The sequence below is a fragment of the Mauremys mutica genome, chromosome 13 (genome assembly GCF_020497125.1).
Source record: "Mauremys mutica isolate MM-2020 ecotype Southern chromosome 13, ASM2049712v1, whole genome shotgun sequence".
NCBI lineage: Eukaryota > Metazoa > Chordata > Testudines > Geoemydidae > Mauremys > Mauremys mutica.
The window spans coordinates 16,326,833-16,348,592 of NC_059084.1; the positions used below are offsets into that span (position 1 = coordinate 16,326,833).

A 21,760-nucleotide genomic window follows, 5' to 3' on the forward strand; every position below is an offset into this window, starting at 1 on the left:
TGTCATTTTTGTCTGATCGTGGTGATGTTTTGATGCAGTGATTGGTTTGGAAGCACCACTGGAATTATCTCGATGTTATCCCGGCTTGACAAAGCCCTGGGTGGGATGATTTAGTTGGGGTTGGTCCAGCTTTGAGCAGGAGGTTGGTCTAGATGACCTCCTGAGGTCTCTTCCAACCGTAATCTTCTATGATTCAATCACTGAAGTGTGATAATCCATCATTTCAAAATATCTTCATGTTGTGTTAGAATGGTTCTTTCATCCTGATGCTAAACCAAAATGCAATTGTCTCTAAATAGCATTGTATCAGACCACCCTCAAGCTGAATCAGAATGCTGTGTCTCAAAATCAGTGTCAAAACATACTTGGATGAAAATGTCATTAACTCATAAAAATATCACTAAATTGTGCCAGAAGAAAGGGAAAGGACAACTGAATGGTAAGGGCATAAGCCTGAGACTTGGGAAATGCAGTTTCAATTCTCTGCTTTCCCACACACTTCCTGTGTGACCTGTGTCATTTAGCTTCTCTGTGCTACAGTTCTACATCTGTAAAATAGAGAAGATAGTGCTTTAGTGTTGTGAGGATAAAAATACATTAAAGATTGTAAGGAGGTGAGATACTACAGTGTAAATACTAAAATAGATAGCTGTGCCATGTTATTCCGTTGTAAGGCTCTTCTTCAGCCCCTCAAGGAATCTAAGGATCTATCATTTCACTTTCCAATATGAGTGCCTCAAGAAAATGGCTGGATTTGTGCACACAGGCATATGTGCCTGCACATTTTGGGTGCATTTTTGGAGGCCCTTTTCAAGTTGTAACCCAAGTTTAATAATTGGGATTATTATGCATACACAATCCAATAATGTGTTAGGGTTTTTGCAGACACTTACATACTCACTTTGTATATGTGTTTGTGAATGGTCCTAGGGAGCCATGGGCGGCTGGCCCAGCATAAAGCATCTTTCAGTCATCCAATGGTCCTAGGATTGGTGTGGAACAAAGGCATCTTATAACCACTTGTGCCCCTTCCCCTTCCTTGCCACCTGAGCTGTGCCTGGCACAAAAAGACAGACCCTTGGACCTAGCCATGGTAGTCTGAAAATTTAGCTGGAGTTTACTTTTTTATGGTGCTTTTTTTAGGGTTATTATATTTCCTGACTGGTGTGATCTAGTCCAGTAGCTCTGAACCTTTCCAGACTACTGTGCCCCTTTCAGGAGTCTGATTTGTCTGGCATACCCCAAAGTTTTACCTTACTTAAAAACTACTTGCTTACAATATCAGACATAAAAATGCAAACGTGTCACAGCCACTATTACCGACAAATTGCTGACTTTCTCATTTTTACCATATCATTAAAAAATAAATCAATTGGAATATAAATATTGTACTTACATTTCAGTATATAGAGCAATATAAACAAGTCATTGTCAGTATGAAATGTTAGTTTGTACTGACTTTGCTAGTGCTTTTTAGGTAGCCTGTTGTAAAACTAGGCAAGTATCTAGATGAGTTGATGTACCCCACCCCTCATAAGACCTCTGCATATTCCCAGAGGATACGTGTACCCCTGGTTGAGAACCACTGTTCTAGAAGCTCCACATTTGTTTGTTGGCTTTGGTGAAGAGATGAGCCTTTAATAAAAAGGGATTGTAATGTGTCTAAAGTGCAAGGCCAGTAATAGAACTGTTTATAATATAGAAGGAGGTCAGTTTAACTCCAGCTGCTTGACTCAGCGAGGGCAGAAGTGGGGAACGGATTGGAGGGCAGGGGACCAGAGAAAATGTATTGGGACAAGAATTTGGGATGGGGAATAAAGGGGAGGGGAGTTGGGGGACCTGGCCTGAGAATAGAGAATTGGAGACACATAGAAGGGTGGCATGGAGCCATGCTCCCAGCCTTAGTATGGGTGGGCTCTGAAGAAAGCCGAAGGAGGCGATGCATTGGAGGGCAGGGTGCTGATGTGGAATGGAAGGAGGGTGGCAATGTGGGCAGGGGACCCCAGGAGCATAGGAAAGGAGGGCAAGGAATGTGGGCAAGGGAGATGGACCTGGAAGGGGGTAAAAAGAACCAAGGAAGGCATATAAAGTGTTTGTGTATGGGAACTGGGGAGACATAGATGGAGACAGGGAAATACAGAGAGTTTATAGTTTCCAGGGCAGAACTTGAGGGGTGTAAATTATTATAGCTCCATTGAAATCAAGTCTCAGCCTTCAAATCTATAGGTGGCTAGCAGAGTTATCTCAGGTGATCTCATTGGTACATCTCTCAGACAGCCAGGACCCAGACCATATAGGGTTACAAACTATATAATACTCCGTGACGATGACAGGAACAATCCTCATTTCCTGTCCTTGATTCGGAGGTGGAACATACCACGGTGCTTGACATTTTGACCTAGACACACCACTGAAGGAAACAAAAAACAAACTTACTGTCAGTGACACTGATAGTAACTGAACCAAATACTAGGCTGGCATAATTGCACAGCTGGGCTCTTCATGCTCTGAGAGCACCAGCACAACACAAACTGATCATTTTTTGCAGGAGGACTTTCTGCAGTCTTTTCATTTGTGGTTTTTTGATGTGTGTCTAATGAGCATCTGCTGGCAAATGTGTGTGTTGAAATGCTTCTTTTGAAAGATCCCAGGAATTTCATAATTGTTTAAAATTCATCCAAAATGATGTGGCTGTAGGTATCATTGTATTTAATCTTATTTCTTGAATAATACAGAGTAGCCTAAATAAATAATTATGATTATAATTAAGAGCAGACACACGTGAGTACCTGACTATATGTAACCCATGCACTGGAAGCTTGGGAGAAATAATTAATCTACAGGTCTAGGGCAAATTCTCTTCTCAGTTATACCAGTGTATAGTCAGTCAGTAGCGTTACTTTAGATTTACTCTTGAAGAAAGAAAGGATGGTCCAGTGCTTAGGGTAGTAGCCTTGGGCTTAGAAAGCCAGGGGTCAAGTTCCTGCTGTGCCACAAACTTCCTATGTGACTTTGGCCAAGTCACTTAGTCTTTCCCTGGCTCAATTCTCCAGCTGTAAAATGGAGAAAATAGTAATTCTCTACCTCACAGGGTGTTGTGTAGATAAATACATTAAAGATTGTGGTAATTGGGAGCTATAGGAGGGATATAGTGGTTTGAGCATTAGCCTGCTAAACCCAGAGTTGTGAGTTCAATCCTTGAGGGGGGCATTTAGGGATCTGGGGGCAAAAATCTGTCTGGGGATTGGTCCTGCTTTGAGCAGGGGGTTGGACTAGATGACCTTCCGAGGTCCCTTCCAACCCTGATATTCTATGAACCTGAGATATACTTACATCAGTGAAACTAATAGCTGAAGTTGGGCCTTTTTATCTAATATGTTTATAAGATGTTCTTTACCATGGGATCTTGGCTCTGCAATGGGAAGAACTAAGTGAAAGGAATTACTTTCTTGGAGTGAAGATAAGACAGGGATCAAATTTTCAGCTGACCTCAAGTCAGCTTCTGATTTGGCTGCCCACTTTTGCACATGCAGGACAATGGCTGGCTGTTGGAGCTGCATGTGGAAAATGAGGTGCAGGCCCACTTTGCAGGCAAAATCAGTTGTGTGTTCTAAAGATGATATGTAACATCAGAACCTAAATGGGCCTAAGATGGTCCATGTCCCTTGCTTGCATGTTTGTGAGTTTATAGAAGGATTATACCCAGGACTTTGGAGCTGTTCTCCGGCTCCGCTCCAGCTCCAGGCAAAAACCTGCAGCTCCACTGCTCTGGAGCTCCTCCGCGTTCCAGCTCTGGGCTCCGCTCCAAATCCCTGATTATACCAGCAGTGTTCTAGCATCCATCCTGTTGATATTACGCCTTCACCTCAGAGGTGCTCAGTGCCCCGAGATGTGTTCAGCATTCCTCAGGCTCAGGCTCACAGCAACTCCTCAAATGCTGTCAGACCCATGCCAGACACAGTGGATGCTAATGAACTGTTGTGAAATTACCTATTTGTCAGGAGATCATCTGCTTGCAGTCCCTTATTTTATTTCCCCCCCACACACACACTTCAGAATGGGGTTGAGGAAAGAGAACTCATTGTACGCTGAGTGGACTTGTTGGTGGCACCAGCCATGGCCCAGTGTTAACAGAGGGGTGGAAAATGACAGTGCCAATGAAGGCTCCCTGTATCAGGCCTCTGCTTGTCCGAACCGCTTCCATGTTTAGACTTTAATTAACCCCACAGGCCAGATGGAAAGAATGGAATGTGTGGCAACTAGTTGTCAGTACCAGGAGGCAATTATACAGCCTGCTTGCACCTGGCTGAAGGGAGTAAAACAAAATAACCGGTCGGGAAAAAGTTACTAACGAGATGATGTATTTTCTGCCAAGTATGATTTAACCTGTTTAGAGTAATTGCTACGTTATAATGTATTTGCTGTATGGGAACTAAAAGGGAGGAAGAAGAGGGGGGGGAAGGGGGAGCTGGGCAGTGGGGGGTAATAGAGATGCTTAGCTAAAATCATGTATAAAGAAAGAAAGCTGCTTGTATGGAGTGTGCTTGATTTGAGACGTGTCTGTGTCTCCGAGCACGTGCTTTGAGATCTCAAATAAACCTTTTTTTTTTTTGCTTCTCCACCCTGGTGTGTCTATTGGAGCGAGGCACTCCGGGCAACGAACCACTGTTGCTGTCGCCTCGGGCCTTTGTGCCGGCAACAGACTGAAGATGAGTGACCTTTGCTATCAAACTCAGGATATGTATTAATTTTAGAGAGGAAGGCCACTGAAAGAAGGGAGAGGAAGAAATAGCCATGTAATGTACTTGCTTTATTGCTTTGGAGCAGATAGGGAGGATTCTCTCAGGCTGACTGATTAAATACTGATAATTGTTTCAAACCCTTCACATAATAGATTTGTTTTTATATCTTCTTAATGTGTCTTTTCTTAATATTAATAAAATATATTTGGAAAGATCTGAGCATGAGCCATCAGCAGATAGCACCTCTCCTGCCCCCTTTATATTAGTTACTTGGAAATTGTTAGGTACTTTGGACTCCAGTGGTTTGTTTGCTTTTCATTTAATATTTCTATATTTTAAAGTAATAAATCCTGAGTTTATCCAGGACAGTTGTAGATGTAAATAGATCACATCTTATGGGCTGTGGGCAGTGCTGGACATTATGTACCAGCAGAGTCAACACTTTATGACTGTTATCAGTCATAAAATAATAAGGAATGAAACTTACACAGATCCAGCCCAACAGGAATCCAAAGGGCACAGGGATGGGACATTGTTCAGGGATGCTGTCATATCACACCCTTGTTGGCAGGCTCAGCAGAATGGCCAAGGACAGTGGTCCATGGACCGTGAACTCCCCTCTGACCATGGTCAGGGTTGAGGCACGTTAATTAAAAGGGGGACAGTATAGAGAAGAGTTTATTGGTAGTTGGCTAATGGAATGTGCATAATCCATGTCTTCACCAGCCTTTTCCCATCTTCAGTTGGCGTGCAGGTCTCATTGACCCACTGAGGGATTTCACAGGCTCATTTCCTCTGTCTCCATTGTAAATACCAACTATTAACAACAATAAATAAATAAATAATGTATTTACTTATAATGCAGTAGAACCTAGGAGCCCCACTCAGTGATGAACACTCCATTGTGCCAGTCACTTTGCAGCCAATGTACAGAAACCAGGTTTTCTGCTTCCCAGGCCAATGCCCCATCCACTGGACCACACTGCCTCTGCTAGTTGAGCATTGTTCCTAATGGATAAAATGGGGTCAGGTCACTTATCCAAGGTGACACAGCAAGTCAGTGGCAGAGCTAGGAATAAGAAACTCAGTGTGTTGACTCTTGCTCTAACTACCAAACCACACGCTTTCTCACAGTTCCTTTTTCATTAGAGGAATTATTTTTTTTCAAGGGCACATCTCCGAAGCTTTCATCAGTAGAATGTCCTGCTTCTTAGGCTATCTCTGTAATTCCTCCTCAGGATAACATTGGCTATGTTTCTTAAAGCATAGCTCTCATGAACACACAGCATACAAATCACTTCTAGTATGCTACACACAGGTCCTATTTTACATCTAGAGACATCAGTTCCCAACATTGTATGGCCTTTCTTGCCTTAAATAAAGGACTGGACTAGGGTCCTTGGTCTCTGGAGCTGAGATAGAGGGAGACGTGCAGATTTAAGGGACATATAATGAGAAATGCAGAGTGATAAAGGCTTAGCACTAGCAATAGGCAGAGGCCACTCATGACAATCTGCCATCCTAGGCAAAACTTCAGTATGCTACCCGCTCCAGCTCTCTAGAACAGAGAGGGGAGGAGGGATGCAGAGAGCCTTCTGATGTTTCAGTGCTTATGGTAGGGGTGCAGGCGAGGGGTGCGGGGAGGTCAAGTTGCAGGTTGTAGCATCACTTAGGGTTGGCCCAGCTCCCCCTCTGTCATGACAGGGGGCAGCCAGGCAAAATTTGAGTGGGTGGCATTCTGACTTGGCATATGGGGTTGCAGCATCACTCAGGTTTGGCCCAGCCGCCCCAGCCACCCTATGCAGAATCTGCCACCTTAGGCAGCTGCCTAGTTTGCCTATAGCTAGTGCAGCCCTGATCATAGGTCAGAGTTGATTTAATAAAACAAATAAACATGATGAATTAACATGGAATAGAAACTATGTAGCTAGGCATTCCAAAGCTGAGATGTTGTGCAGAGGTGAGACATTCATGGGGGACTTTTAAGAAAGAGGAGGGTTGAGGTTATCCAGTTAATAGGACTATTTCCTTGGCCAGATAAGGGGATCCTCCTTGGAATTCTCTCTTCTGACGGAGAAGTGATGTCAACTAGCCTCATTTGTTTTCACCTCTGTAGTGTAAAAAATGAGCCCTCAGTAGCGATTTTCCAGCAACCACTCCTTTTCTCTATGCCAGAACCTGAGGTCCTGCCTCAGAGCCTGATTCTGATCTCACCCCCTCATCTCTGAAGTAACCAGCTAGGAGTCAATGGAATTCTGCCTATGCGAGGCTAGTGTAAGTGACTGCAGAATCAGGCCCTGGGTCTTTACTGAGGCAGTCTTCCATTGACTTCAATGGGAGTTTGCCAGAGAAAGGACTGAGTAAAATCTGCATCAGAGTCTCAGGATTTGGCCTGGTATTAGAAGTTTCATTCCCCTCTGCTTCACAGGATCACTATTGATTTTAAGTTACTGCAAACCTAAGAAATCTGCAGTGTCCACAAGACATAGACTTAAATGTGTTTGGTCAGCTTAAAATGTCCTTTTAAATTTGATAGTTTAAGCACAGATTTTGTAACATTTGGAGTTTATTCCTGTAATTGCACATTGAAAAGCAAAATCTAGTTTGCATTGTTACAGGGCACTGTATTTAGTGAACTATAGCCTTTAGCAACATTCAGCAGCTGTGAAGAACGACTCAATGATACTTAAGAATATAAAAATCCATGCACCTTGGTATGCAAGCTGTGGTGCTAGCGCTCTTCCTTTTGAATTGTTACTGAACCAATGGCTCACCATGACCGTAGAAGGTCATCACTTATAGATTCATAGATGTTAAGGCCAGAAGGGACCATTATATTAGAGTTACCATATTTCAATAGAGGACACTGCTGGAAGGAAGAGAAGCTGGAGAGGAGGTACAGTTGGGGGTGCTGGAGGGGTGTGTGTGTACTGGGAGGGTATTTAGAGGATGCTGGAGGGGATATCTGTGGGATGCTGGAGGGTGTGTGTACTGGGAGGGGGTATTTGGGGGATGCTGGAGGGGGTATTGAGGGGTGTGTGTACTGGGAGGAGGTATTTGGGGGATGCTGGAGGGGGTATCAAGGGGTGTGTGTACTGGGAGGGGGTATTTAGAGGGTGCTGGAGGGGTGTGTGTGTAGTGGGAAGGAGTGTTTGGGGGGTGCTGGAGGGGTGTGTGTGTACTGGGAGGGGGTATTTGGGGAATGCTGGAGGGCTTATCGAGGGGTGTGTGTACTGGGAGGGGGTATTTAGAGGGTGCTGGAGGGGTGTGTGTGTAGTGGGAAGGAGTGTTTGGGGGGTGTTGGAGGGGTGTGTGTGTATTGGGAGGGTATTTGGAGGGTGCTGGAGGGGGTATCTGTGGGATGCTGGAGGGTGTGTGTACTGGGAGGGGGTATTTGGGGGATGCTGGAGGGGGTATCGAGGGGTGTATATACTGGGAGGGGGTATTTAGAGGGTGCTGGAGGGGTGTGTGTGTAGTGGGAAGGAGTGTTTGGGGGGTGCTGGAGGGGTGTGTGTACTGGGAGGAGGTATTTAGGGGGTGCTGGAGGGGATACCTGTAACCTCACACTTGAGGTGGAGGCAGTGTCACATTCCCTGTCACAGTGGTAGGGTGGTTGGTGCAGGCCCAGGATGCAGCTCCAGCCCATTAGTTAATGCCTCCCTGTGGGTTTCTCCCCCTCGCCAGGGTGGGGAGCTGGGGCCTGGCCCTATTACCCTGGCCCTGTCACCTCTCCAGGCCAGACTCTGAGGCCCTGCGGCAGGGCAGGCAGCCCAGCCAAGAGGCACGTGACAGCTCCGCTTACCTGGTGGGCCGGGTGGGGTCGGCCATTCGTGTGGCCTGGTGGAGATTTAAAGGGCCAGGGGCTTCCAGCCACCGCTGCCAGCGCTACCCTGGGGCTCAAGCAGTGATTGAAGGCAGGGACTGGACTCAATGACCTTCAAGGTCCCTTCCAGTTCTATGAGATAGGTATATCTCCATATTAAAAAAAAAAAAAAAAAAAAAAGGCCGGAGCCCCGAGCCCTTTAAATCACCACCCCATAGTAGTGGTAGCGGCAGCTGGGAGCCCTGGGGCTCTGGCCACTGCCTGGAGCCCCAGGCCCTTTTAAATTGCTGGGTCCCGGGAAAGCTGCCCCAACAGTGGCACTGCCGGTACGGTCGGCTGTGTACCAGCTCTTACCAGTATGCTGTACTGGACTGTACTGGTTTACTTTCACCTCTGCTTGGATCTGACTAAAATATAATTTGTGATTGGTTAAAGCATCTCTTCCAAAAAGCCTCCTGTCTTGATCTGAAGACATCAAGAGATGGAGAATCCACCACTTCCCTTGGTAGTTTGTGCCAATGGTTAATCATCATCACTGTTAACAATGTGTGTATAAATTTAATTTGAATGTGTCTGGCTTCAGCTTCCAGCTGTGGGTTCTTGCTATGCCTTGTGTCCATTCAAGATCACATGGCACTTGTGATAACTGTCAGAATGTTAGCTATGGTGTCTTGACCGAATTCCAATATGGATGATCACACTCTGCTTCCCTAAAACTCCCAATGAGTTTTTATTGCCAAATGATAATCCACATATCCTGTCCCATCTTTTGTACTGTTGCTATGTGTTCTTCTGAGTACAGGGTGTCAAATACAATGGTGACAAGAGCAACATAATGGATAAGATGGTTAGGTGGACAGACAGGCTGAACATCCACAACCCCTATTGACTTCATTTGGAATTGAGGGTACTTGGCCTCTCACAGGAAGTGCTTTGCATCTTGCAAGTTCCTGAAGAGCTGACTGCATTTCAGTAACAAATCAGTTTTAAGGTGCCTTGAGCGCCTTGCACAGAAAGATGTTATATAAATGTAAGATCATTATCATACCAGATTAGACCACACGGTAGGTTCATATGGTCCAGACTCCTGTCTCTGTCAATACCTGGTGCTTCTAAGCATTAAGTTTTCTGTTTTTGTAAAACTTAGCAATTTGGCAGGGAGATTCTTAGTGTTTCAGTAAAAAGTATTAGGCCAGAATACAGTGGCTGGTGCTATATAAATATCCAAGACAACTGGAGAGATACACTGGCCTTGGCCACACATAAAAGTTCCATTAAAGGAAAAGGGAGTTGTTTGAATGGATCAGACACAACATAGAATTAAAATCTCTTTGTAGTAAAATCTGCATACAAATAAACATGGGGAATATATTCAACAATAAACATCAAGAAAGATGGGATCTATATAGTAACTTGTTTGTAAAGTATTGCAATGAACTGGAGTGTGTGAGTGTATATGTGCTCGCTCTCTCTCTCTCTCTCTCTCTCTCTCTCTGCTGGAAAGAATCAGAACTGATTAGCTGTGTGTCACAGGCCCTATACTGATATACTAGCTAATAAAGTTTCTTGGACTCAAGTGGGTGAAGCCTATGCTTTTGAAATAAGAGGACCTGGGTTCTACTCCCATTGCTATAAAATTCAGAATGGCCTTACTGAACAGCATAGCGGTGGTTATGAAGCCCTAAGTAGCTAATGGTTTGTTACAATGTCATATATATTGTTTATGGCTTGGTAGTCTGAGTAAGTATTATTATTTTATTTGTTACATGTAACCCTACATCCAAACTGAATGGGTCTGGTTTTAGTTATGTTCCATGCTGGGAAATTTCTGGTGCTTAATTTTTCTGATGGATACTATGAAGCTGACTAATCCATTGGAACAATCTTAGTCTGCCTGAGCACGGAGCCTTGGATGGAGTTACACATTTTATGTTCTAGAAAATGTATGCAAATAGCTTTTTGAAAACATTCTCATCACCATCCACATTAAAAGCAATTAACTTCCCTCATAGTGACACTTCCATGCAAAAAATATTACACAGTATGTCAGCAAAACCTGAGTGCAGCCAAGTAAATCATGAGTGGCAATAACTCTGGTCTTTGAACCATTGTTCTCCAGATGAGGTAAAAATCATTTTGAATAGAAGCAACCGTAGCATCTGTGTTCAGAGCAGGCCAAAGGCCTCTCTAGCTTGACATCACCTTTTCCATTCTGTCATGCTTTCTCCTGCAAAGACTTTGGAATTCGATATTTATAGAACAGCGAGACCCCCACCCCACACACACACTAATATGAACAATTCTGAGCAAAGGAGGAAAATAAGCAGAATTTACTTGGAATAAACTAAATACAGAAAGAGGAGGTAAAATCTCCCTTTTGGAAAAAAAATAAAAGTAAAAATGCAAATGGTATTAAATACTGGGAATAGATAGGAATTAAAGGTAGAAGACAGAGAACCAAAAATGACCCTTAGGGCTTTTCTACGCTTGAAATGCTGTAGCGGCACAGCTGAAGCACGGCAGCTGCACCCCAGTGGTGCTTCAGCGTACATCCTACCTATATTGATGGAAAGGGTTCTCCCATCAGCATAGGTAATACACCTTCCTGAGACACAGTAGCTAGGTCAGCAGAATTCTTCCATTGACCTAGGGCTGTCTACACCGGGAGTTAGGTCGGTTTAAGTATGTCACTCGGGGTATGGATTTTTCACCTAGAGTTTAGTGTAGACTAGACTTTAGGTTTGCAGTAGTCCACATTGGGGATAAACAGGACTCTTAATTGCTGATTCATCAAAGCATTTAAGCACACATTTAAATCCCACTAAAGTCAATGGGTATGTCTACACAAGCCCACAGCAGTGATGCACGGTTTGTGTCAGCATCAGAATATAGCTGTGTAGACAGTGCAATGCTTCCACTAAAGCCCCAATTCAGCAAAGCTCTTAAACCCATGCTTAGGACCCATTGGGTACATCTATACAGTCCATGACAGTGAGTCACCTAGCCCAGGTTGAAAAACTCTGGCTTGTGAGGCTCACCCTAATGCTCTAAAAATAGCTGTGTAGACAGCACTTTGAAGTGGTGGCCCCAGGCTGGAGCGCCAGCTCTCAACTTAAGAACATAAGAACAGCCATACTGGGTGAGTCCAATGGTCCATCTAGACCAGTATCCTGTCTGTTAACAGTGGCTGGTGCCAGATGCTTCAGAGGTAATGAACAGACCAAGGCAATCATTGAGTGATCGATCCTCTGTTATTCAGTCCCAGCATCTGGCAGTCAAAGGATTAGAATGCCCAGAGCATGGGGTTGCATCCCCTGCTCATCTTAGCTAATAGCCACTGATGGACCTATTCTCCATGAATGTATCTAATTTTTTTTAATGCAATTATACTTTTGGCTTTTAAAACATCCACTGGCAATGAGTTAAACCGAATGACTGTGTGTTATGTGAAGAAGTACTTTCTTTTGTTTGTTTTAAACCTGTTTATTAATTTCATTGGTGAGCCCTGGTTCATGTGTCCATATGAAGGGATAAATAACACTTATTCACTTTCTCTCCACCATTCATGATTTTATAGACATCTATCATATTCTCCTTAGTCATATATTTTCCAAGCAGAACAGTTCTAGTTTTTTTAAATCTCCCCTCATACAGAATTAGTTCCATACGCCTAATTATTTTGTTGCTCTTCTGTGTACTTTTTCCAATTCTAACATATCTTTTTTTGAGATGGGGCAACCAGAACTGCACAAAGTATTCAAGGTGTGGGCATACCAGGGCTTTAAATAGCAGCATTATTATATTTACTGTCTTATTATCTATCCCTTTCCTAATGGTTCTAACATTGTTAGCTTGTTTTGCTATTTTGTTGCTCAGTCACCTAGTTTTGTGTTCTTATGAAAGGTTCTAGTGACCTTAGTGAGAGAGTGTAAGAGACCCTGTCAGCTATAGACTATCCTTCCTCTCTTTGGCACATTAGCACTGTCTCCTTCCCCAGGCCTAAAGATGCAGAAACCAGGGCCACCCAGAGAGGGGGCAAGAGGGGCAATTTGCCCCAGGCCCCGGGTCCCGCCAGGGCCCCCACGAGAGTTTTTCGCGGCCCCTGGAGCGGGGTCCTTCACTCGCTCCGGGGGGCCCGGAAAACTCTTGCGGGGCCGGGTCCCCGGAGCTTCTTCCGCTCCTGGTCTTTGCTGGCAGGGGGTCCTTCTGCTCCGGGGCGGAAGGACCCCCCACTGGTGAATTACCGCCGAAGCGGGACCCGCCGCCGAAGTTCAGCTCGGTCTTCGGCGGTAATTCGGCGGCGGCGGGCCCTTCCGCTCTGGTACCCGCTGCCGAAGTGTCCCGAAGACCCGCGGTGCGGGCCCCCCACCGCCGAATTACTGCCGAAGACCGAGCTGAACTTCGGCGGCGGGTCCCGCTTTGGCGGTAATTCGGCGGCGGGGGTGCCCCCGCCGCGGGTCTTCGGGGCACTTCTGTGGCGGGTCCCGGAACGGAAGGGCCCCCCGCTGCTGAAGACCCCAGGCCCCCAGAATCCTCTGGGCGGCCCTGGCAGAAACTCACCTACAGTCCAGCGCAGGAGGAAGGCAGCTGCCAAATGTGGGAGACTTAGCAGCAGAGAGATGGGCTCAAACCAAACTCCAGATCATACTCCAAAACTTAATGGTTCCCTGGGCCTGAGCCTGCACTACATTGCACCAGTTTTGCACAGATGTAACTATATTGACTTAAGGGCTAACTGATCATCCCAAATCCAAACCCACCAGGTTAGAGTTTTGCAGCTAAATCCATCTCTGTAGGTCAGCATCACAACACCTGGAAAAGAAAATGTCTGGCCCTGCTAATGCATATTTATTAACCCCTATATATAAAAAACGGGGGAGTTCATCTGGATAATTTGAAATCTTCTCTGCCCAATGTGCTCTTGAAAGTCTTATAGTTACTGAATTGAAATACGTTTAAATTAATTGTGATGTGCTAAGAGCTGATATTGTGCTCCTTGTATGAGACATATTAAGAAAATATCCCAGGACAGTGTTACACTCAAATATGCAAATTCATTTGTATATCTAACTTGTACACACAAATAACCAACTATCAGTATTGCTAGTATTTGCCATTTAGACATGTAAATCCGTACCTACTTTTGTGTGCATATCTGTACATGCATCAATCTGAAAATCCTGGCTCTGAGCTTCTGAGTAAAACTGCATGAACTGTTCATTAGAAATAATTTATTTGGCAGATTTAGACCTTTGTAATTGTTTTGTTTGTTATTTGATTAATAGAATTTAGGAACCATGTTTCAGCCTGTTGGATTTTTGCTAACTACTCATACTGAGTATTCAGAGTTTACTGTTCGAGCTGGGTGACTGGCCTGCAAAGTCATATGATATGGTTTCTACCTTCTGACCTCAGATGAACAGAGAATACTCTTGATTATTAACAGCTACCTGTATTCACACAAATAACCACGCCCCCTCCTTCGCAAGTGTTTATGCAGACACAACACAGCAGCGCAATGTTCATAGAAAAGCAGACAAAAAATGGTCAGATTGTGACTGGATCAAACTGAGCTCTGGATTTAGTGAGCACACTCACAAATATTTCGGCCTATTGTTCTCAAACTCTGGTTCTGTGTAGAACAGGCCTCTGTGCTAATGTGGTTAATGCTGTAAGCAGTGCAGGTGCAGTCATGCTCTTTATTTCTTGTACTTGGTGCTTGAAATCTATTATGCACATTCTTCTGCTTAAAGCCTGACAAGGTGGTTGTTGTATAAACTGACACCCATATATTTGGAAGACTTCAGGTTTCTTATGACAAATTAATTTAATCTTTTTAATACTCTGGCCCATTTGAGGAGTTAATTAACAGGATGAACGTAGACTCAAATTTTTCTATTTCATGTGTATCCAAACAGGAGCTTTATTTTATTATAACAGTGCCCACTAGCACTGCAGTACTTTAAGGTTTGTTACCATTTCTGTGATAGAAACCTCATATTTCAGCATTTGTTGCTAGGCCATAAAAATAGACAAGATTTAAAACCTGACTTAAAAAGAAAAATCCATGTCTTTGTTTTCAAGTCACAGGAGAGCAAAAGCAATGAGTTGCTGAGTTCAGGTGTTTCTTTTATGCCACTATCACTCAAAAATGATTTTGTCATTTAAGCTGATTTGGCGGAGTCCTGTCGTTTATAATGCACGTGAGTCCCTGGGGCTATTTTAGGGGGAGGGGAAAGTGGCCACGTTTATTTTGTCTAGAAGTGTGGGTCATTACCTGGCCCAAATCCTGCTTGACTTATTTGCATAAATAAATGTGTGCTGTTGGACCTAATCCTGCTCCATTTGAAACCACTAGGGTTGTGCTGTGATTGTGTACTACAATTCATATCAAATGCAGTACTAGCCTGTTGGAGTGAGCACAGCACTGGGAACAAGAAACACCCGATCGTTAATCCCACTCCTGACAGTGACTCCCTCTGTGGCTATGGGCAAGTCACTTAACATCTCTGTGCCTCATGTTGCTCATCTGTATAATGGAATAATAATAGCAGCTATATTGCAGGGTGTAGTGAGGATTCATTTGTTTATATTTGTAAAGCCCTTTGTTGGCAAGGAGCACTACACACATGCTAAGTATCTCTTCCCACACCCCTTTCCACTGCCTAGCTCCACCCAGTGCTTTCTCTTGACTGTTCCCTCCTCCCACACCCAACTCCATGTCTTCTTTCATGCAGGCCTGTATGCCTGGAATAGCTTCCTAATTAATGCTTGCAACTGTCCTCCCAGTCCCATGAAGGCCTACCTAGTGTCACAGAATCAGTGCCTAGTGCCTACCTACCTAGTATCACAGAATCACCAGGCTGATGCTCTCGAACTACTCCATACGAAGCCAGTCAGGACTCTGGGGTAGCATGCATCCTCTCTCTGAGCATATTGTCACCAGGGCAAGAAGCTGACCCAGTTTCCACCTTCCTGGGTCTGACCTCAGAGCATTCAGCATCCCCACCCTCGGAAGGGCACTGCTAGCAAGTTTGGATCATAATGTTTAGGAGTCCAAACCTTGGGCTATGCCCAAAGAATATACAATCAACTCAGGAAGAGGCATGCAATAGTGGCTTTATGTCACCTTTGTACTCCTCCAGTCCTGGGCCAGCTGTGTACCTGAAGGCTGCTCTAATTTGTGCCAGGTGACTGAAGATAGTGGTCAGGTGGGAGTAAGGGAGGCTCAGCCATACCCCTTGACCACATCCTCTCTGTTGGATGTAAAGGGGGAGAGTGGTGTGTTCTGAGTTTGTACAATAGAGCCGTGGTCTGTGACTGGGGCTCTTAGGCATCAGTGCAATACTACTACTAATAAAAATAACAATAATAATAGAAACGGCTGTGTAAACCTGTGGAGGATCCATCTATGCTCGAGTGATCTCCCTAAGGCTGTCTCAAGCCCTAACAAGCCCCTCCCTGGAGTGCTAGAGCCCTGAATCCCCCCTCCCCGTGGGGCAGAAGCCCCAGCCGGTGCCTCCCCACAGGGCTGGAGCTCCGAGCCCTGAAACCCCCTTTCCCACAGGGTTGGAGCCATGAGCCCTGGCTGGCACCTCTTGTGGGGTTGGAGTCCCAAGCCCCGGCAGGCTCACCCAGCTCTTGAACTTCTGAAGATTATTTCATGCAGCTTGGAGAGTGAGTAAATTTTTCCACCCCTCGTATATAGAACAGTATAAATGAGTCATTATATGAAATTTAAGTTTGTACTGACTTTGTCAGTGTTTTTTATGTAGCCTGTTGTAAAACTAGGCAAATATCTAGATGAGTTGATGTACCCCTGGAAGACCTCTGCATATACTGAGGAGTACATATACCCCCGATTAAGAATCACTGAGGTCTGAAATCTATCATTTGCACACAACTTATACACAACAAGAGGCAGAACTGACAGGGGTGGCTCTAGCTTTTTTGCCACCCCAAGCACGGCAGGCAGGCTGTCTTCAGTGGTGCGCCTGTGGGAGGTCTGCCGGTCCTGCGGCTTCAGTGTACCCACCGCCGAATTCGCGGGACCGGGGACCTCCCGCAGGCAAGTCGCCAAAGGCAGCCTGACTGTCCCTCGCAGGGACCAGCAGGGCGTCCTCCACGGCTTGACGCCCCAGGCACATGCTTGGAGCGCTGGTGCCTGGAGTTGCCGCTGAGAACTGAGCCCTCTTTGAAATTTTAGCCTTCAACTTCTCATCCTTTGCCCATTGAAGTGAGTGGCAATGCTTCAATTTACGTCAGTGGGTACAAGGTCAAGCCCTCAATGCTTGTGACACAGCAACTATATTAGCACTTGAGGTGCACATTATTTGAGGGACATTCTAATAAGCACTTGGTGGGGTTATGACATAGCAGTGAATGTATCTTCCCACATCTTCCATTCCCCTTTGCTACTGCAGTCACTAAGCCAATGCTATAATTACGCTTGATCCCAGATATGAATTAACACAGGTTATTTTATATTTAGAATGAACTTCAGTCAATCAAACTTTGTTCCTTGCTTACAAGTTAATGTTACTTCCTTTTGAGTCTGATGTTTTTGCTTTGAGTCTTACTTCAAGTTCTGAGTAGCTTTACTACTCAGATCCTGGCATTATTCTGTGAGACACATGGATGCATCTTGGCTTCCTGAATGTATTTATTTTCCCCAATGACATTCCATAGTTTCCTTAGCTAAGGAAGACCCTAGAACAGTTCAGCACTAGCCTTGTATATCAGGAAGCCAGGAGTGAACTTTTTCTGTGGGCATTTATAATCAGTGACTATTTAGTTGCATAAAAATCATTTCTTGCTCAACTTGATCATGTCAATAGATCATGAAAGGGTACAAATAAAGAAATGAATAGCAGGGAGAAATTCTCGGAAGGGCACTGCTAGCAAGTTTGGATCATAATGTCAGGAGTCCATACCTTGGGCTATGCCCAAAGAATATACAGTGCAACTCAGAAGGAGACTGTGAATGGCTTGCCAACTACAGAACCAGTTTCTCCTCCCTTGGTTTTCACACCTCAACTGCTAGAACAGGGCCTCATCCTCCCTGATTGATCTAACCTCATTATCTCTAGCTTGCTTCTTGCTTGCATATATACACCTGCCCCTGGAAATTTCCACTCTTGCATCCGACGAAGTGGGCATTCACCCACGAAAGCTCATGCTGCAAAACGTCTGTTAGTCTATAAGGTGCCACAGGATTCTTTGCTGCTTTTTCAGAAGGAGATGTGTAATAGTGGCTTTATGTCACCTTTGTACTCCTCCAGTCCTGGGTCAGTTGTGCACCTAAAGGCTGCTCTAATTTGTGCCAGGTGAGCGAAGACAGTGGTCAGGTGGGAGTAAAGGAGGCCCAGCCATACCCCTTTGCCCTTGGCCACATCCTCTATATTGGATGTAAAGGGGGAGAGTGGTGTGTTCTGAGTTTGTACAGCACCTAGCACAATAGGGCCATGGTCTGTGATTGGGGTTCTTAGGCATCAATGCAATACTACTACTAATAAAAATAACAATAATAATAGAAACTGCTGTGTGAACCTGTGGAGGATCCATCTATGCTCTAGTGATCTCCCTAAGGCTGTCTAAAATGGCGTTAGAGCCACTTTATGCCATTGCAGTTGTGCAAAGTGGCCACAGCTCAGCCCAGGATCAGGGGTTATTTAAAAAAATAAACCTAGTATTACCAGAAATGTTTTGGTTTTTAAATTCAAATAAAAATATTTAAATGTAGACATTTCCCTGCTGTGTTTTCTCAGTCCAGCTTCTGTCATGTTGCACTAAGGGCTTGAGAACCGCAAAGTGAAAGTGATTAGAAATGAAACTAACTGAGGAACATAGTTTAACCAGCCCAGCTCAGTGAAAACAGCCTGCAGGCCAAGATAAGAGGAAATTGCATTTTAATAATTATTTCCATTTGAAGCGCTAAATGACATGATTCTCAAACTTTTCTGTGCTGTGGGCCACTTCCTAAATTTCAGACCATCTTTATTCCCAGCCCCTATTTTTTACACCAGTGGTTCCCAAACTTGTTCCACCACTTGTGCAAGGAAAGCCCCTGGGGTGCTGGGCTGGTTTGTTTACCTGCCGCATCTGCAGGTTCAGCCAATCGCAGCTCCCAGTGGTCGTGGTTCACTGCTCCAGGCCAATGGGAGCTGCTGGAAGCGGCGCAGGTCAAGGGATGTACTGGCTGCCGCTTCCAGCAGCCCTCATTGGCCTGGAGCAGCGAACCGCAGCCACTGGGAGCCGCGATCGGCCGAACCTCCGGACACAGCAGGTAAACAAACCAGCCCGGCCCACCAGGAGCTTTCCCTGCACAAGTGGTGGAACACGTTTGGGAGCCACTGCTTTACACTATACCTTCTGTGTGGCAAGTGGGGAGTTTAGTTGCATGAACAAAAACTATGAGGACAGAGTCAAGGAGATAAGATGAAAATGAATTCACTTCAACGCAAGGGGTGCAGGAGCTTGGTTATATCTAAAGACAGGCCTGAGGTGTGAAATTCAAAACTAGATTCCAATTCCCACATAGTTTGAGACTGTTTTGATATGGGAAGTGATATGCTGCCAATAGTTAAACAAAAGACTCCCTCCCACAAACATTTCCCCCACTAGCCTGTATTTAACTCTTTGCTCAGTGGAACACGTGAATGGGAGTGAAAGACTTATTGAAATATAGGAATTAACATATCAGATCAGACCAGTGGTACATTTAGTCTAATAACCTCTCTCTGTCACTAGCCAAAACCGGGCACTTCAGAGGAAGATGTTAAGATCCTCTTAAAAGACAGCTATAGAAGTTAGTGTGTAATCTGTGCCATGAAGGATTTATATCTCATATTTTAAAAAAACCTTATCTAATGTAACAGTGAATATTCTCATTATCCATACACGTCTAATCTTTTTTAAAATCCTACGAAGCTCTGAGTCTCAATGATGACTTGTGGCAGTGAGTTCTACAGGTTAATTATGCATTTTGTTAAAAAAAATATTTTTGCAGTATCCCTTGGAATAGCCTCTTGGTCATATATTATGAGAAGGTAAATAGGAGTGCCTGATTTATTATATCTGTTTAATTCATTATATTGTTTACCTCTATCATGTCCCCTCTTATTCATCTCCTCTTTAAATTAAACAGTTCCAATCTTTTCATCTCTCTTCATACAGACATTTTTCCATGTCCCTAATAGTTTTCCTTGCCTATCTTTGGACCATTTCTATTTTTGCTGTATATATGCATATATGTTTAGTTAGGTTCACAGGAACTGAGCATGCTAAGTGAGCGTATACCATTGATTTATATAATAGCATTTTAATATTGACATGATTTATTTTCAATCACATTTTTTATACAGTCCAACACTTTGCTTGTTTTGACTTCCACTGCTTACCAAGCAGAGGTTTCCATTAAGCTTACAGTGTATGGTGAAATCCTGAAACTATTAGTAAGTGAGAGTTTTGCCATTGAGTTCAATGGAGCCAGAATTTCACCTCTGGTTTTATTCTAAGTTGTTAATTTAAAATCTAGCAGTGCATCGCAGTAGTCCAAATTTTTTCCTTCTAGTGTACATTGACTTGCATGATTCAATACTAAGTGTCATCTACCACTGTGTTGCCCATTCACCTAGCTGTGTGAGGTCCCTCTGAAGTTCCTCGCAATCTTTCATCGGCTTCGCTAACCTAGGGAATTTTGTGTCACTTGTAGTTTTTGCCACCTTACTGTTCACCCCCTTTCAGAGATCATTAATAAATATATTAAAAACACTACTCTTAGCACAGAACCATCTGGCACTCCACTGTTAAGCTTTTGCCATGTTGAAAATTGACCATTTTTCCTAATCTTTTTTTTCCCTATTAGCCAATTTCAGATCTCTGACAGTACATTACTTCTCATGCCATGACCACTTTGTTATTTAATAGCTTCTTGTGAGGGACTTTGTCAAATGCTTTTTGAAAATCCAGATAAACTATAACCACTGGATTTCCTTTATCCACTATCTAGGAGAGCCTGGAATGGTTTCCCTTGGAAAATGTTTGAAAGTACCTGCCATCTGGTGCAATCTGGTGCATTCCACAGAAAAGAGATTTTGCTCCTCCAAGGCATTTTTATGAGCCCCAGGGTAAGTCATCTCTTGTAGGGATAAATTAGCAGTATCCAGAGATGGGCTAATATCAGCAGAGACAGACAGTATTGATATGTCTTCACGGCAGAAAAACCCTGCCTCAGTGAGTCTCAGAGCCCAGGTCTGCAGATGCCAAAAATAGTCGTGTAGACGTTTGAGCTCAGGCTCTGAAGCCAGAGGAGGTAGGTGGATTTCAGAGCCCAAGCTCCAGCCCAAGCCTGAATGTCTACACAGCTATTTTAGTGCCATAGTGTGAGCCTGTTAGTAGACTCACTGCCACAGGCTTTGTTTTTGTTTTGTTTTTTGTTGTGTAGACATACTCAGAGAAAGCACCTCAACCTTTTGAAAAGGTCAGTGACAAACTCTTAATATTTTGACCTATCATTCCACAGCTAATTACTTCAAGGTGAAAAGATGTCTCTTTCAAAACATTTTGATTGGCATTGTCTTCTTGCAGGGCGGGGTGCAGGGGAGGGATGTGACATGCATGGCAACTCCGAAAAAGCCAGCTCTCAGACACTCCTTGGGAAGTGCATGGTGTAAGAGTCATCAATAAACCAATGCCCATTTCTGCCAGACCTGAAGAAGAGTCCTGCGTAACTTGAAAGCTTGTCTCTTTCACTAACAGAAGTTGGTCCAGTAAAAGATATTACCTCATCCACCTTGTGTCTCTTCTGTTGATGTCAGTCCTGATCTTTCAACGGCACCTTAACTTTACACATGTGACTAGTCCCATTGACTTCAGTGGGATGACTCACATTCTGGAAGTTAAGCACGTGCATAAGTTCTATCAGGATTAGGGCCTTAATAGTCTTGGTAGAAAGCTTAGCAGGTGGAGCAGTCAGAAAACAGGTCTGAACCAGTCCCTCCCGCAAAAAGAACATTTCAACTCTGATGTTCTTGCAGTTAAATATTAAAACATCTTAATAAATACTTATGTGCCTCCAGTCTCTTAACTATTAGTCCGGACACAACAAGATTAAATAAATTGACAATACACCTAAGTGCTAGTCCGTACCCAGCCTTTAGTCTCATGCTACCAGTGCCACCTAGGTGTGATCTTA

At 44.2% G+C, this 21,760-nt stretch overlaps 1 protein-coding gene across 1 annotated transcript in view; it reads left to right on the forward strand.

The window, feature by feature from the left end:
• The first annotated feature begins 57 nt into the window (after positions 1-57).
• B4GALT5 (beta-1,4-galactosyltransferase 5) overlaps positions 58-21,760 on the forward strand; it is a 97,976-nt gene continuing 76,273 nt past the window's right edge. Inside the window, exon 1 of the mRNA XM_044985134.1 lies at positions 58-439. Within this exon, the coding sequence (XP_044841069.1) occupies positions 280-439 (160 nt within the window). The 5' untranslated portion in view covers positions 58-279. The remainder of the gene's footprint in view (positions 440-21,760) is intronic.